The 13454-nt window shown below is 40.5% G+C and overlaps 1 protein-coding gene across 9 annotated transcripts in view; it reads right to left on the bottom strand.

Moving 5' to 3' along the window:
* Window positions 1–13454, bottom strand: part of MATN2 (matrilin 2) — a 107170-nt gene that overhangs the window by 89343 nt on the left and 4373 nt on the right. For 8 of the 9 annotated variants that reach the window (XM_039521929.1, XM_039521932.1, XM_039521934.1 and 5 more), the window contains exon 2: window positions 6228–6405. In XM_039521929.1, the coding sequence (XP_039377863.1) occupies window positions 6228–6363 (136 nt within the window). In that variant the 5' untranslated portion in view covers window positions 6364–6405. The remainder of the gene's footprint in view (window positions 1–6227; window positions 6406–13454) is intronic. The other variant, XM_039521930.1, reaches the window with a different exon arrangement.

Here is a 13454-nt window from a genome sequence, read left to right as displayed (position 1 = left end):
AATATCACCCATTACTTAAAAGTGCACTTACTAATTGGGTGTAGGTGAAGCACTTGACCTAACAAAAGGAGCGGATCTCAATAATATCTAAAATAAAAAATAATAGTGCTTTCAAACCCAATATGAATAAGGAAGCTTTTAGATGTTGGGGCAAATGCCACTATGATAAGTGGTAGGATTTCTTTAGGCATGGACAATCTTAAAAACAAACAGATGTAGCAGATGTATTTAAAAGAGAGAGAGACAATGTGCAACCTGGGTTTATATGCAACCTGAGAAAACACTTTCAGAGAAGAAAAGAACCAAAAAAAACTATCTGTATTAGGAAATTTCATACAGAGGTTTGAAGTATCAGCAATCAAGGTTATATCTAGAATGTATAACCTCATGATTATGTTTTTAAAGGACAATCTGGATGAAGCTATTAAGTCAAGGAGTGCAGTTTGTAAATATGAAATAAAAGTAAAAGAATGGAATGGGATAATGCAGATGATAAATATTGGCTTTACTACTAACCAAATAGTGCAAGTGCAGTACTTCTTAGTTTACAGAACATATGTTCATCTACCTCTATATAATAAAACATATAATATTGCCTCAGATATCTGTATGAAATGCAAAACAGCCAGACCCTCTTTCATATACATGATATGGGACTTCTGGATGGTACAAAAATTTTGGAAAATCATCCTGAGAGAAATAAAAAAAATTTGAGATAGAACTCAAACAGGATTTAAAGACATTTCTATTAGGGCCTGTTAAAAAGTTTCCTATTGGGAATAAGCAAACTACTCCTATTCTTGCTCTTTATAGCAAAAGCAGCAATCTTAAATACGTGGACCCAAGCAACAATTCCTAGCATAGGTCACTGGAAAAAACTATTAATAGACTATTAATGGAAGGCTTAACAAATTTTGTGAAAACAGTGCCAGACAAACTCACAAAAAATGGATAAAAGTAACAGTGTATTTCACACAGGAAAACAGTACAATAAAAATATTGAAATCTTTTAGATGCTTTGATATAGACACAGTAATCATATAATTACAGGATAGTCAAAAAGAATATACGGAGAGGATAATCTCTCCTCCTCCTTAGTTTTCCTTTCTCTCTATTACCTTGAGACTCCCTCCATCCTCAGAAAACATTCAGCTTCCCCTCAAAAAGACAAGACAAAAATTAATATGAATGATCACACCCACCCACACACCCAACATGTTAAGGTTGTATTTAAATAATTTTTTGGGGAAAAGGGGGTGAAAATGGTAACAAGATAACAAGATATGGTCAACATATAATAGGTTGCTTCATGCTGTTAATTCTGTATTAAGATCTGAATGTAATTGTAATGTTTTATTGTCAATGGCTGAAAATATCAATACATAAAATCTCAACCCTCCTGTGACGGAGTGTACTTGCTCTGCACTAGAGCAGAAGGGGTTAAGGCAGCATTCTTAGCAGTGGAAGCCACGCCCTCCTCAACCCTGCTGGGCAAGGTCCAGCTGCTGCTGCAATATAAAAGAGAGCAGCCTAGCTCAGTCTGGGCTGACTGCAGAGGAGGAAGGATGCACCTTGCTGGCTCCAGCCGAGGAGCAGCCAGGATCCTGGACCATGGGAGCAGGAGACACCAAGGCCCAGGCAGGCGCCCAGGTATCTGCGGATGCCCAGGGAAATTGCAGTCATTTCCCAAGTAGCCCAGAGATGCCAAAGACACCCCAACTTTAGCTGCAGGAGTCACCATAGGAAATAGCCCAGGGAGGGACTAGCCAGTGTCCCTGCAGCAATCGGTGTGTTGCAGGCAGATTCTCAGCCGACTTAGTGGCTAACCAATTCGCCACTACCAGGGCTCTGGGCTGTGACTCAGTGGAGCAGGGAGGACCTGGGTCCTCCTACCCCAGCTGCCCGCTTTGGGGGGCGGCCCATCAAACCCCCTCCTACTGACACTGGCCATTGTTCCATGCTGCCCTGCAGCCTAGGGGAGTCCTACTGAAACCGGCCCTTAGGCCACGCAGCCATGAGTCTGAGGGCAGCCATATCGACATTAACCGCAGGGCTACCACGCCCTTGCCCCACCCCTAGGGTGATGGGGTGTTCTTGTCCCACACCACTTCCCCTCAAAAAGAAAAGAAAAGAAAAGAAAAGAAAAGAAAAGAAGGCCATGCTAAGCAATTTTCTGGACCAAATGCAAGATGAGAGAGATAAGGGACCATGTTTTCTTGTGTCTCTCTTCCTCAGGGTCACATTAAATTCTTTTTAGAAGTGATTCTGTAGCCCACGAAAGCTTATGCTGAAATAAATGTTAGTCTCTAAGGTGCCACAAGTACTCCTGTTCTTTTCTTAGTTTTTATAATTTTTCATTTTATTTTGGGGAATTTTCTTGTTATTTCTTTAAAATGTTTTATTTCTTTTTGTTACATTTACATTAATAAAATACCTCAAATGACCGAATATAAATAAAAACAGTATATAAACCTTGTTTACCTAAACTACATCATTTTATTAAGCATTATTCTACACCTTGAGACACTCACCAACCCCACTACAGTTACCCATCCCACAATACCCCAGACAGCTCATTGAAATTTACCCAGTACTGCAGCCCTCAAATAACGCCCTCTTCTGCATCCCACTCAGAGAGACGAAGCCTATGGGACACCACAAATCTTTCCAACCCCTACTGCTTCTTTCTGCAGCCATCCCAGTCCCCACATCTATATCCCTAGGGTTCTCCATCACCCCTTATATATTCCCCTTCTCCCATTGAACCTCACCCCCCCCTCAAGAGTTTATCAGTCCCAGGGACCCCTCCCCTCTCCCCCCTTAAGTATTCTCCCTCCTCCACTGAACCTCAACCCCACACTAATCCTGCTCCCTTCAGGGTGGGCAACCCAGGGAGGAATTGGGTCCTGTCAGGGGGAGCCAGGCCAAACCTGAGCAGCACTGTGACCCCGTGTGCCAGGTTGCAATGTGGGAGCAGGGAGTCAGGCCCAGCCCCGGAGGACAGGAGCAGCAGGAGCCTCCACCGAGGGGTGAGTTTTTCATTTTATTTTGGGGTATTTCACAAATGCAAAATACATAGGGCTCTACTCATCCTGCTACAATACTTATATGTTATAATTACCAGTTCCCTGAGCCAGCCTATCTTCCTCCTCTCAGCCTGCAAGGTCTTACATTACTCTCTCTCTCTCTCTCTATATATATATATATCATAGCTTAAACACTGAGAGAAGTTCATATACATAACCAATAACACTTTTTACAGCAACAGTCACTTTTCTGAAGTTAGGTCAGTGTAAATATTTCACTATATTTATTATATATATACACAAACGCATGCATGCATACACACACATTTATTCTTAATCAGCTCAGAAATAATTACTTACTGTATATTTGTTACAATTATTGTGTTGTAAGAAACTTTAAAGAAAAAGTGCTACGAAGGAAGTGAATTGGAACTGAAGTGGTTTGATAGCTAGGAATACAGGATAACTTTATGAGGGATAGGGGTGGGAGGAGGCTTGAAATTAAACCAATTTATAGTAATCCAGCATGTCTGGATCAATTTCCCCAGAGTGAATTCCAATAACATTATTGCTACTCAGCCTTTGCAAACAAAATGTATTTCAAATATTTACAAGGAAAATTATTATTTTATTAATAATGATAATTTTTAAAGATAAGTGGAGCAAAGTAAGCAGCCACAAAACAAAACAAAAATACTCTGAAATGTAGGAGAAAGATTAGGGTGAACCAAAAAACAAGTTAAACATCAGGGGTCATTTCTTCTAAAACCCTCCTTAAATTCACTTCTTCTATTAGACTTAACAAATTATCATGGATCATCAGAAGAAAGTTCTTGTCTTACACAGTTACCAGTCTTTTCTTATGATGGCTACGTGATAGCATTTTATACTTACTGTTTTTCATTAAGTCTAGATATTTATCAACCTGTCAAAATGACGGGGATAAGGAACAACAGAAATTAAAACCTAACCAAACATGTTTCACTGAGCCAGACTCCTAAGCACGATTTTCTCTGAAGTCATAAAGATAAAATAGCAACTTTAAATAACAGCTAATGTTTCCCATGCAGTCAGCCTAAGAGAGCTTAATCCTTCAATAAATAAACCATTATCTTCAACAAGATAGTGCATCAATAGAACATACAAGGATTCTAATAGTCCAAGAAGATTCTAATTTCATTTTGTGGGATTTTTTTAGATTTGTTTTTAAAATGTTTGTGTTTTTATGTTTTAATTCCTGTAAAAGCACCTAATACTGTAAGGATAAGTTCTTTACACAAATCAAATTATTTAAGTAAATACATTTCTTCCTACTTTCAAATGTCAGAGCAATTTTGTGGGCTATGCTTCTTCAGGAAACTCTGGTTCACTATGCCATTTGGCATGGGCAAGATACAAATTATAGCAGCTCCTGTTCAGGGAACTTTTACAAGGCATTCATTAATGGAAGAAATGCAAGGCATTTTCTGGTCTAGCCCATGAAACTTGGAATCAGACCCTTTGGTTCCTACATCACATTACAATTAATTGAGCTCCCCACCTAGAATCAATAGCTCTGTGACCCATACAACATATAGTCATTTATTTCAGGATTTAACTAACTGCTGTTTCTCTAAATTCACTTAATAGTTTCTAGATTTCAAAGAAGTCCTGTATTTCCATCCCATACAAGTAAGAGTCAGACAGTACTAAAGATTCATCTAGTATAAAATATGGGTATTTCTTTGGTGTTCATAAATTAGACACACTTTGGAAAGCACAAATCAGTGCTAACAAGAAACAATCCCAACAAGAAATGTGTCTATAGTCCACAATCCCGGGTGGCTCATTGGAAAATATCTCCACTCTGACAAAACTCAGGTGCTCCTTTCTCTTCTGCCACTCCAGCCCACAACCAAACTCAACACCCACTTCTTCCTCATGCTTCTGAACACCTCTTCTAAGTGTCCACTCACACCCCCTTGGTTCATTAAGGTCATGCTACACCATGTAGGAAGGATAAATGGGGATGTGTGTGTTGGAGGTAATGAGGGCTTTAGGTTGAAGTTAAAGGCTGCCTAGTGGAAAGAGAGGCTGGCAGCATAAAAAATTGAAGTAGCTAATAGATCTGAGCAATTCCATTAGCTAAATTTGGTGAAATTTAGTTAGGTTATCATGAATTAGAGGAAAAAATCTGTGTTTAATTCTGGAGATTCAGAAGTGACCTATATCCACAATATTACCATAATGCATGGGAGGGAGGGGTTGGAGTTTGTGAATATGTAGTTAATGGAACCCAATGGGGAAAAATGGGCGAAATTTCAGAATGAACAGTTTAAAATGTTTCTTTTGCAAAAGAGAACACTGAAAGTCACATAGAAAAATTAGTTGTCCTCTGAAGAATTATTGTACCAAGTCTGGAGTCTAAATTCACTAATAAAGTATACAATACAAGGATTTTAGTCCTATTTTAAGAGAGAATCAAAATGCAACCTTAATTGTAAAGTCAATTCCCGTGGCTCTCTAATATAGCGTATTTGCAATTCATCCACTCAGTTAAATTAGACTGTGAGTAGTGGAACATGACCCTGACTAATTCATGACTTCCAAAAAGCTGACCAGAACACTATCTTATGAAGTGGGATCCATGATCAACGAAAATGTACTGGGGAGATCTATACAGTCCAGCAACTAGCTAAATGTTAGTCTCCTCCACAGCTTTTCAGCACAGCAGGGGAAATCTCTACCCATCTGAAGAAAATCAACATGATGAAAATGAAGGGATTATCTTTGAGTGTCTAAATAGGAGACCAATAAGGTCCATTTTCATCAGCTGTTGATTAAATTTGATACAAATTCCCTCATCCCAGCAAACACATGCACAGCTGGAACTTACTAAAAAGTGCAGTGGTCAGACAGCTGTGACAGGACCTCACATAAACATCCTCTCTCTAAACTGGTAAGACAGTGTGTCTCTCCAATGCAATAGCCCCATATCACACATTTATTTGGAGAAAACACACACCAGTTAGAAATAAATTACATCGGTCTAGCAGATTGATAGCAAACTCCTTCTCCCAACAACAAACCGGTAAGTCAAAATCTCTCTCATTTCCCCCGGCAGATGGCAGACTCCCTTTTACTATAATTATCCCAGCCAGCATCTGGCCAATAAGCCATGCTTCTACAGTTTGAGTGTGAGGGAGGCTTATTACAACTCACCACGTAAAGTACCTTGTGGGTTAGCACCATTTCTTTGGCTTGAAAATGCTGGTGGAAGATGTCTCTCCCTGGCTGAGGCACTGAAAAGTAGAGTTTGTCCAAACAGCAGTAGGAAGCATGTAATCATTTTCTTCATTTTCGTGAAGAAAAAGCAAGATGGACAATCAGGGATGCAAAACTGTGACAAAGAAAAGAAATGAAATGAACTCTTTGATTAACCAAACTATGTGTACTTATGCTGTGCTTACGGCAGCCACCCTGCCCTCACTTCCCCCCTTCTACCACATACAAACACCCAGACACACTGGTTTAGAACGACTCTCATATCCATCAAAAGATGGGTCGACATAATTAAGTAATTCACGCTGGCAGACTACAGTTTGGCCTTTATGAGACTGACATAAATAGATGACCTTCGTAGTTGACATTGTTAACAGATCTACTCCTAGGTCATTCACAAGAAGCAAATTGATGGAAGACTAGAAAAGGGACTTTCACTCTGTGATCCTACCACTTACTATAAGTAGGTTTGAAATAGCTAAAAACAAAGCAAGAAAACAAACAAACAAACAAAAACCCCACCCTGTTCAAAACCCTGAACATTCAGTCGGTGGAGTGTATTTTCTAAAAATAAATTGTCACCTTATACCATCTAGTGCTAGTAAACTCTCAAAAAATACGCTCGTGAAGAGTTGCCATGGATTTGGTGGAAGGAAGACACCCACCCACCCACATATGAAGTTCAAGAAAAAAGCTCGATTAGCTGCACCTTTCACACTTCACTTCTCAATTCCTTTTCCTGTTTTCACAGGGCTGGAGGTTCCTGAGATTTTTTGCCACTACTTCTGGTCCGTGCCACAGATTTGAAGATCAGCATTCCAATCCGTTTCTCTTCAAACTTACTGTTGACAGGGTCTTTCCATAGTATCCTCAGTCTTCCATGCCCTTTCTTGCTGTCCTCTTCCTGATCATTCTTTTCGCATTCTTATCACAAGTCCAGCCCACTTCAAACATGCACTCTCCAGCCTATCACAGAGTCGCAAGTTTCTCTTCCCCGTGCACTCATTCTCCTCAGTATATTATTTTCTACTACCTGTAACTTCTTTTCTTCCATCTCCATAAGACCCACAATTTCCAAACCATAGAGCAGGCATGGGCAAACACACACAGCATATATTTTTCCTTTCAGTTTGTTACTTACTTGCCAGTCCCACAGAACTCCTGCCATTTTTTTCACTGCTGCCCATGCACATTGATTCTTCATTTCAATTCTCCAGATCTCTCTCTGATGGCACTAAGTGTGCTTCCCAAGTACACAAATTCTGTCTTCTGATTCATCTTGTCTCCTGAAACTTCAAATCAGCAGCTCTTCTTCTACTTCCCCTACTTTCATAATTTCAGTATTCTTTGTGATTACCTTCAAACCATGGCCTTAAAACACAGACGTCCGCTCTGATAGCAAAATAAAGTGTCAGCCAAAAGGGCCAAGTCATCACCATACATTAGTTTTCCCTGGGTCTCCACCGGCTTGGTTTTCCTGCTCATTAACTCCATAAATAGGATGAAGAGAAGTGGATTCAGTACACTGCCTTGTCTCAATCACACTGTCACCTCAAAACGGTCTGAAATTCCATATACTGTCATCACCTTAGCCCTGGATCCTTGATACAGCTCCTCTATCACCGCCACTTCTTGAAGTCCTTTTACTGTCCCTCTCAATGCCTCAAACACCAACTCCTGCAGAATCAAGATGCTTTCTCAAGATCAACAAATGCTACATAGCAATTATGAACGCCATTTACACTACTTTCAAACTTCTGTCTCATTGCAAATATTGAGTCTATATTACTCCTTCCCTTCCTAAAGCCATGTTGGTCCTTGTCTATATTGTCCTTCACCTCAACCTTGCTTCCAAAACTCTCTCAAGGACTTTGAGAGGCTGACATAACAGGGTGATGTCCCAATAGGTGGTTGAATCATTTGCATCACCCTTGCCCTTCCAAAGAGGTACAATCAATCCTGTTCTCCAATCATATGGTATTCTAGCCTGAATCCAGCAAACAAATAATAATCCACTAAGCCACTTTATTCTAGTATCTCCAACTGTCTTGATCATATCATCAGTTCTCATCTTCACCAGCTGGTTTACCATTTTTTTGTCGTATTCAGTGCTTCTTCTACCTCCTCTACAGAAATCAATATCTTTTGAGGCTTCCCCATAATTGTCGATGGTGCTTGCTTACATAATTTTCTCTTCTCATTTAACAGCTTCCATATCTTTGTCACCTCTGTAGGGTTAATCACCACACAGTTCCCATCCTACACACACACAAAGATTTATTCATATCTTGTGTTTCATGATTCCTTTTTTTTTTGCCAACCTAAAAACCAATTTCCTGCCATCTTCCACCAACTTTCTATATAATTCCTCATCAGCCTCCATTCTTGCCTTAGCAACTGCTTTTTAACCCCTTTTTGCCAGTATGTACGCATTTTTTTTATTGTTTCATTATCACAACCTGCTTCCTAAAACTCTTGGAATAATTTGTGGTTGCACCTTTATGAACATAAAATTTATTTGTAATGCCCAAGAGAAGCAAAGGTAGGTCTTGTAAGCTAAACTTGAGGCCATTCTACCCTTTCCTAAATGGTTGACAAGGGATTCCAAATATCAAGGTTCAATCAGTGCTACAGGCACCCCAGAGGTTATCCAGATAAATTCTGAATGCCTACCAGTACAAAATAGCAAATTGTTCATGCTGAGATTGTACCACTATTAAGCCTTCCATCAGTCCTGACTGGTTATCTTTTTCCCTGAAGGGGACTGAGTTCTCCTACCTCCCAAGTGCCAGTGAGAAACCATGTACCTCGATCCACCCACAATCCAAATTTCAACCTAATCATTTTTCAAGGACTACCTGACACAAGATACCACTATGCCCTGTCATGCTTGGCACTGAAAGGGAGTGGGGGTGGGGCGGGAAATTCTGAACACTCTAGTCTGGCTTCTGGAAACTTCTGCAACTGCTACTTAGCCCAATCTTCTTTGGCTCTAATCAACACTATTCCATTTCCTGATATCCCATATTGCCCCCAAAATAGATTATGTTTGGTCATCCACAGTTCCCATACATGGCACTGATAAGGAGCATAAGCTGGTTCCACTGCATACCCTCAATGATTTCCTAAGTGATCCTGATTGCACCCTATTTGAATCCCAGCCCTCCCCCTTTTTGGCCAACCACCTCCAAACCCAGAACATGATGCTGTGGTCAATGGTTCTTACAACCTGAGAGGCACCCAGTTCAGAAAGCATGAGGAAAGAAGTTGAGAGGTGAGGTAACATCCCAGGAATCACCCCCCAACACCAACTGCTGGCTACCCATACTTCACCACCAAGGAGCCTTGCCTAAGTTGCCTTGGTAGCTGGCATGGTGATATCAGTGCAGAAAAAATGGGTTTAGTTTACAGATGACAAAAATTGTTGGAGTGATAAATAATAATGACAGGTCAGTTCTATAGAGCCATCTGCATTACATGGTCAACTGGGCTCACTCAAACAAAATGCAAGGAGATGTTTGTAGGAACCAAGAACATAGGTAACACTTATAGGATGATGGACTATTGTTTGGAAAGCACTGACTCAAAAGGATTTAGGAACTTTCAAAAATTGGAGCCTAAGTGTCATTGAAAATCAATGGGATTTAGGTTCCTAGATTAATAAGTGACTTGAAAATAGGACTTAGGTGCTTTTGAAAAGTTTGTCTTAGGGATCATGGTGGCTAACTATCTAAACATGAGCTACCAGAGTGATGTGATGGCTAAAGGGAACAAATGTGATCTTCAGATGCATAAGCAGGGAAATATTGAGTAGAAGTAGGGAGATATTATGATCAGTAAAAGCAACAAAGAATCCTGTGGCACCTTATAGACTAACAGACGTTTTGCAGCATGAGCTTTCGTGGGTGAATACCCACTTCTTGCATCTGAAGAAGTGGGTATTCACCCACGAAAGCTCATGCTGCAAAACGTCTGTTAGTCTATAAGGTGCCACAGGATTCTTTGTTGCTTTTACAGATCCAGACTAACACGGCTACCCCTCTGATTATGATCAGTGTATCTAGCATAAAAAGGATGTTGACAAATTGGAAAGGGTTCAGCAAAGAGGTTTCAAAAGCTGGAAATCTTGCCTTACAGTGAGAAAGATTAAAGAAGCTCCATCTCTTTATCTTAACAAAAAGAAGGATAAGAGGCAACTCAATCATGGTCTATAAGTATATTGGAATTGTATACAGTAGAGGGCTCTTCCATCTAGCAGACAAAGGCACAACAACATCTAGCGACTGGCAGCTGGTTAGGTAAAGTAAGACTAAGGATGTGGTAGATTCTCTATCACTTGAAATCTTTAAATGAAGATAGCTTATCTTTTAGAAATATATGCAATCACTAAACCAGGAGTTATGGATCAATGCAAGATTCACTTGGGGGGCCTGTGCTATGCAGGAGGTCAGACTAGATGATCATAATAGTCCCTTCTGGTTTTAAAAATCTATGAATACAGCACACAAGCAACAATCTCTTTCAGAAACTCAAGAAAAGGAACTTCTCCCTGTTCCCAGAAGCAGTTATCTTGCACCTCTGTCACTCTGCCTCGGATGTCTCACTGATTCAATCCATGAGTTATCTGGGAAATCTCTAGTTGAAGGCTCTAGATATCTACATAGCCCGGAAACGTGAGCTTGGGCATAATCTGCTTTTTTGCAGCTGCTCTGGCACATAAGGAAACCTTAGCGCTTCAGCTAAGGATAATGCTTTAACCCACACAATACACTTCACGATTCTCTGGGTGCAGTTACAGCATCGCACCTTTAGCTCCTTCTATGGGGAGTTTCAACTTGAATGCTTAAAAATCAATGGGCACTGCTATGCAAACCATTAGAAATAGTGGACATCTCTATTTGGTCTGTGGAGTTCTGATGCCTGGTCCAGCTCTGCTTCAACTGTTCTCATAGCATGTCCTCTCTGCTGAGAATGTAGTGTGAGGGAAGAGCTCTGGACTGACTACAGGATCCTGGAACAGCAGCTATGAACCCTACAGCATGCCATATTGGTCACATGAGCAATAAAGAAGTTGTGGCTAATATGCTGCACTCTAAGCTCCAATGAAACAGCTGGGACATTCTGAGACTGAGGGTCAGCTGAAGACAGGACTGCGTTTTTCTGGTGGCTCTAGCTGATACTATTGGAGCTTATAGGGAGTTATTCCTTCACTGCTTCCTCACCTACTTCACCTTAGGGGACACCAGCAAGGCACTCAGAGACCTCTGCAGCAGAACTTCCTTTCTCCCTGGATTGCTGCTTCAGTACAGGAGCTAATCAAAGTATCAGTATCAGAAAATCCTCTTTAGAAAGCCAAAAGGAGCTCTCTCCAGGACAGAAAACAGAGATTTCAAGACATCTTTCCCACAAGTGCTCTTATGATCACTATAGAAATTAGGCAAGCTAATAAGGAGGTGAGTTTATACACAGCAACTAAAGTGGGGTATCAAGCTGAACCACCAGTGGTGTAATGTGTTCCTCCTCTCCGCTCAGCCCAAACAATCTGGGAGACTGGGCCAACTACAAGGCAAACCCAGTTTACCCATTTCCTATTGCACCCTCTAATGGGGAGTCCTGGAGACAATGGCATATCACACCCCTCCCAACTGAACCACTGACTTTTTGAGATCAAAGGAAACCACTGCTTTCTGTTTTCTTCCTTTGCTTTGGGCAAACTCAGCCCAGCTGTAGGGCTGGACTACAGGAGGCTCACAAATAATATGAGCAATCAGATATTTTGTGATAATTCAGGAGAGTAACACAGAGCAACTGTTCCACTAGTTCTGTGACAGCACCGAATCCCCATATTCTTAGTTTTGATGCTTGGTAACTATATTGAATTAACTGGACTTTATAGTGCAATTTCTCAGAAACAACATGAGCAATCACACAAAAAATGATTTTATTTGTAGCCATTTTTAAGAATTCAAATTTTATTAAACATTTTATATAGTTTAACACACACAAAAATCATAAACATAGCTAAGCATATAAGCAGGTACTCATCTGACTACACTGCCTGTTGTAATATTGTGCATGCAGCTCACAGTCAGACCTACACCAAATATCTTTTCAGTTTGCCTGAGCTGATTACAATTAATTTTAAACTACATGTGGTAAAAGAAAAACTTGGAAAGTTTTTAGAAACTCAACTCTTAGTTCTCTACTTCAGATCCTTACCAATAGTTTTTGACTTACCAATAATATCTGCTAACCCATTAATATTTTATTTGTATGTTATAATAATTTGAGTGTAGCTCATAATTAAAGCTCAAGACCTTCACCAGCGTAGTCACTGAAAAACAATTATAAGCTCCATAAGTTGTACAGTTCGGCACAAAAACAAACAAAAAAACCCCAAACCCTCAGTGATCCTTTATCAGCACTAGGGATGTAAATATAATTTACAAAGAAAACCGTTTAAATGATTAAAATTATATCGGTTAATCAATTTAAGGGAGAGGGGCCCCAGCTACCTAGTTTGGCCCAATATGGCCTCCACAGACGCTCCATGCCAACCCAGCAGCAGCTTCCCTTCTCTTCACACCTCCTCAGCCGAACCCCTTCCAGTGGCACAAAGGGAGGCCAGGGACTACTTTACCCCACGACAGGGTCCGCAGCACCTGCCTGCCTCCCCAGCCTAAACACACTCTCCCTGCCCAGCTGGCACCCCCCCATCCGTGAAGCTCCCAGGGCCGGCCCGGGGCTGCTCCGGCCAGCCCGGGGCTGCAGTCAGCCATGGGCTGGGGTCAGGTTGGCGCAGCCCGGGGCAGGAGAACCAGATCGAGACCCGCGCGCAGGTGGGTTAACAGTTAGACTAATACTTACCAGTTAACTGTTTAATATTTTACATTCCTAATCAGCACCTACTAAAATTTTTTACCATGTTTACTTTTTACTGTTGATGTAAAAAGATTATTTAGTTTTCTTATCTTACAATTTTTGACAAACAAGATATATTAAGAAAAAAGTAAAATGAAAATAAAAAAACCTTTTGCAATCAGAAGATCAACACATTCTTTACAAACACAAAGCATATTATAACATATTCAACATTTCAGCTTCCACATTACAATGTCATTGTGCTATATAAATGTCGTAGTAACACTTTCTTGCTCACACTCACTC

The sequence above is a fragment of the Mauremys reevesii genome, linkage group 2 (genome assembly GCF_016161935.1).
Source record: "Mauremys reevesii isolate NIE-2019 linkage group 2, ASM1616193v1, whole genome shotgun sequence".
Classification (NCBI taxonomy): domain Eukaryota; kingdom Metazoa; phylum Chordata; order Testudines; family Geoemydidae; genus Mauremys; species Mauremys reevesii.
This window is presented reverse-complemented; position numbering and strand designations above follow the sequence as displayed.